The following is a 4,239-nucleotide window of genomic DNA, read 5'->3' as shown; positions in this document are numbered from 1 at the left end:
GACCCCATTTCTCTGATTCCCAGTTTAGTGATTTTTGGTTTCTATGATACCTTCCAGAACAAATTGGGTTATGTGTCCAATGAACTTAATGATGACACTTAATGAAGGTAATAAAACTAAGGAATTACCTGACAAAAAGTCATTTTAAATTTACTTTTGAACTTTGGGTCTGGCTTTGATTTACCTGACTAGTACTTCATTCTTACATTCCAGCCATATAATCTATGTACTCACAGCAAAAAGTGAGAGGTGTGCTTCAGTCCACACATTGTTTTCCAGTGATTTGTCTCCAGCTGGGACATTTTCCTCTATTAAGGGAATATGCCTCTTTCTGTTTCTGGTTTAGATAGAAGTTTTTTGTTTTGTTTTATCAGAGAGAAACCAAGTCACACATACATGACACAAACTGAATAAAGTTATTGGTTTTTAAATACTTTATTACATTAATTCTAGTTTCCTGAGTAGATGAATACAATCAAGTTAGCAAATTGGTTTGGTCACTGAGAAAATGAAACGTTTCTGAAACCTCACAAAACATTATAGTGTGCAAACCAGAAGTAGTCAGGCTTTCATCTCTTCACAGAACAGTCACTGAAGCAATGAGGTACATCATAAGATCTTTCACTGCTGCCCTCGTCTCTAAACTGCAGAGGAGAGAAGACACACTTTGAAGGGAATTTCCAGGCAACTGTAGTCAAAAATTATCCAGGAAGCTGCAGGAGGGATGACATTACATGAAACCTTATACTTGCCTCAAAACCTAGGCTACTGAAGTCTACAATGAAATTCACATTTTCTTCACAAATAAATTACATTTAGGAAACTTACCTCCACATTAATTCCCAAATTAGTCAATTATTTGCAGTCTTATCAGCAAACTTCATATTAGGTTGTTGTATTCTGTTAAACTACTTATGATTCAACACTGAGTGACATTTGTAAATACAGTCACAGTTCAAAAGAAAAGTAGTTGACTTGAATTTCTGAATTAGGAATGAAACAAGCTCTTAAATGGCTTTGTTTAAATAATAAACAAAAACGCCCAACAGGGTTTTAAAACCAACACAAAGAGACTGACATTTTAAAAAATCGGCTATTTTAGTTCATTAAAGTATATTTCACAGCTGCTATGATGTGTCTTGCACTGACACCAAATATACTCAGTAATTCACTAGGTTTCCTGTTTCTTTCAGACACTCCTGACACCGATAGCTGATGAACATGGATGGCAGGCTCCCCAGACACTGCTGCACACACGGCTTCGCCAATGCCACCTTCCTGGTAATGATCTTCCACTGTGACAACCCGGCCATCAGTAGCTTTTGCACAGGAGATGATGGTGGCAGCATCCAGGGGTTTAATGGTAAATGGGTCAATAACACAGATAGAAATATCTTGCTGAGAAAGAGCATCAGCAGCTGCTAAGGCTTCATGCAGAGTAACTCCAGCTCCAATTACTGTGACTTTGTCATTATTACTGTGGCGGATGACCTTGGCCCTTCCAATCTCAAAATGTTCTTGTGGGGTATAAATAACTGCAGTTTCTGATCGGTTGGTCCGAATGAAGCACATTCCTTCGCTATTGGCAGCCAGATAAACAGCATGCTCTGTCGAGACAGCATCACTTGGGAGGAAAACAGTGCAATTGGGAATGCTCCGGAACATGGCTAGATCTTCCAAAGCCATCTGGGAAGGGCCATCTTCACCAACAGACACCCCACAGTGAGAACCAATAAGATTTATATTACTTTGAGATATGGCTCCCATCCGGATCTGATCAAATGCTCTAGTCAAAAAGGCACCTAAAGTAGTAACAAAAGTAATGGTTCGACCACGTGTGGCACAGCCCAGTGCCACACTCACCATGTTTTGTTCCGCAGCAAAACACTCAATAAAACGCTCAGGATGTTCTTTCTTGAATATTTCAAAAAAGGTGGAGTTCTTTGGGTCACCATCCAGGACAACAACTCTTTCATTTGCAAGGCCGAGTTTAGCCAGAGCCAAACCATATGCTTTCTGAGTAGCTACCTTGTCACCAACTTTATAATCAGGCAAACAGGTCATTTTTATATTTGTGATGCTGACTGGAGGTGAGCCTTCAACAGGAGGTTTTGGTAGGAGATTCCTGTTGGTCTTTATCTGACTTTTAATTAGTCTAATGATTTCATCTGCTCTTTCTTTTGGCAGTGGCTTTCCATGCCAATTTTCTGCATCCTCAACATTTGGAATACCCCGGCCCTTGTAGGTCTTTGCAATTATGGCAGTGGGCTTGTTCTTCCCTTGAGCAGCTTGAGAAAAAGCCTGGCACAACGCCTCCACATCATGGCCATCTACTAAGTAAGTATTCCACCCAAAGGCCTCGCAGCGATTCCGATAGATGTCTGTGCAGTGCTTCAGGGGCGCAACGCCACTTTGCCCCAAGCGGTTCACGTCGAACACTGCTACGAGATTGTCCAAACCGTAGTGGGAAGCAAAAGCCAAAGCTTCCCAGACGGAGCCTTCTGAGGACTCACCGTCGCCCAGGAGGCAGAATACCCGGTAGCTGGCTTTGTCCAAGTACTTGCCAGTATAAGCCATTCCACATGCAGCCCCCAAACCTTGCCCGAGCGATCCTGTCGCCACATCCACAAACGACAGCCTGGGGGTGGGGTGTCCCTCAAGGTCGCAATGAATTGTCCTCAAGTTCAGCAGGTCAGGTTCACTGATGCTGCCTGCCTCCACCCAGGCAGCATAGAGCAGTGGAGCGGCATGACCCTTGGAAAGGACGAATCTGTCGTTGTCGGGGTGCGCGGGCTCAGTCTGTCTGTACCTCATCGTGTGGAAGAAAAGCACCGACACGATCTCTGCCGCACTGCAGCACGACGTGGGGTGGCCGGAGCCAGAGGCACATGTAGCCCTGATGGAATGGACGCGCAGGCGGTTGGCCAGGTCCTGCAGCACTTGCACTGTGGTCGCGTCCAGTGTCGCGCTGTCCGCCATGTCGGCGCCTTCCCAGGTTCCTGTGCGGGGCAGACGGGGCGGTGCCACGGCGGTTCCGTCAACTGACGGCATGCCTGGCCTTGCCTCGGGGAAATGAGCTCTGGAGGTTCCGTCAGTTAATCGTGACCCCAGCGTCCGCAGCTGCTGCCCCTGGCAATGTCAGTGCAGCTTCATCTTGTGATAGGGAGTCCTGGCCCCACCTCCGGAAGGAACCTGCTTACCACCCGGGCCTAGGTCCTCGACCTGCTCCGAAGGCTCCTTCCAGTGAATGGGTTTTAATACTTAGTCATTTACATGCTTTAACATTATTAAAAATAATTAAACTTCTTTATACTTTCCCTCATTATAAATTCAAAAGTGCTTTCTTTTATCCCTGCATTATGGGATGCTGTTTGTTGAGGTCCTGCTGCTTCTTCCTGCCTTGAGGCTGCCTGAGACATCAGCACTGTTCTGTGCCTGGGTGCTCGGTTGCGAAGTCTGGTCAGACTCCGCATTCCTGAGGACTGTAGTCCTCCAGGCTCCTCTGTTGATAGCATTTTCCAGGCAAGAATACTGGAGTGCGTTGCCATTTCCTCCTTCAAGGGCTTCTTCCCTGACCCAGGTATAGAACCCAAGTGTCCTACATCTCCTGCACGGGGAAATGAATTCTTTACCACTGAGCCACCTGGGAAGCCTATACACTGTTCTGTAGCCCAGCATTAATGGAAATGATCCAGAGATACTGTCAGTCTAATGGATAAGGCAACACTGTGTCAATGAGACTTTCCAGAGCAGCTGGAAATTCTTTTTATTTATTTTTAATTGGACGATAATTGCTCTTCAGCTTTGTGTTGGTGAAAATTCTGACTGACTCGTAGATAGAAATACAATAATTGGACCAAAATTTTCACGAGGATCAAATTTAGAACCGCTGAATGGTCGGGTACATAGAACTGCAATTCCCCCCACGTATCCTAAAATACAGTTACTAATAATACTTTTTAAATATAATTAACTTACTTGCTTTAGTTATATAACTAAACTTGTGCCACTGAGTGCTTCTACCAGGCCAAGGTTGTATATAGCATGTTATCTAAAAACACAAAAACACAATAACAGTACTATCTCTCTCCCATGCTGTGGTATTAAACAGCTTAATTTTTGAGTAATAATACTTAGTTTTAACTTCACATTAAAATCATCACACTGGAAACAAAATAGATTTATCTCCTGGACTCCACCTCAAGAGAAGCTAAATTCTAATCTATGGGACTAGAGTTT

The 4,239-nt window shown here is 44.1% G+C and overlaps 1 protein-coding gene across 1 annotated transcript; it reads right to left on the bottom strand.

Moving 5' to 3' along the window:
- Positions 1–416: 416 nt before the first annotated feature.
- On the bottom strand, positions 417–3,555 carry TKTL2 (transketolase like 2). Its single transcript, XM_027543683.1, has 2 exons — positions 829–3,555; positions 417–713 (listed from the first exon to the last, which is right to left on the bottom strand). Exon 1 carries the CDS (start codon positions 3,049–3,051, stop codon positions 1,099–1,101), a length of 1,953 nt encoding a protein of 650 aa, XP_027399484.1. The 5' UTR covers positions 3,052–3,555; the 3' UTR covers positions 417–713; positions 829–1,098.
- Between the last annotated feature and the right edge of the window lie 684 nt (positions 3,556–4,239).

Source organism: Bos indicus x Bos taurus, chromosome 6, assembly GCF_003369695.1.
Source record: "Bos indicus x Bos taurus breed Angus x Brahman F1 hybrid chromosome 6, Bos_hybrid_MaternalHap_v2.0, whole genome shotgun sequence".
Classification (NCBI taxonomy): Eukaryota; Metazoa; Chordata; class Mammalia; order Artiodactyla; family Bovidae; genus Bos; species Bos indicus x Bos taurus.
Note: the sequence above shows the minus strand (reverse complement) of the source record. Positions and strands in the feature narration are given on the sequence as shown.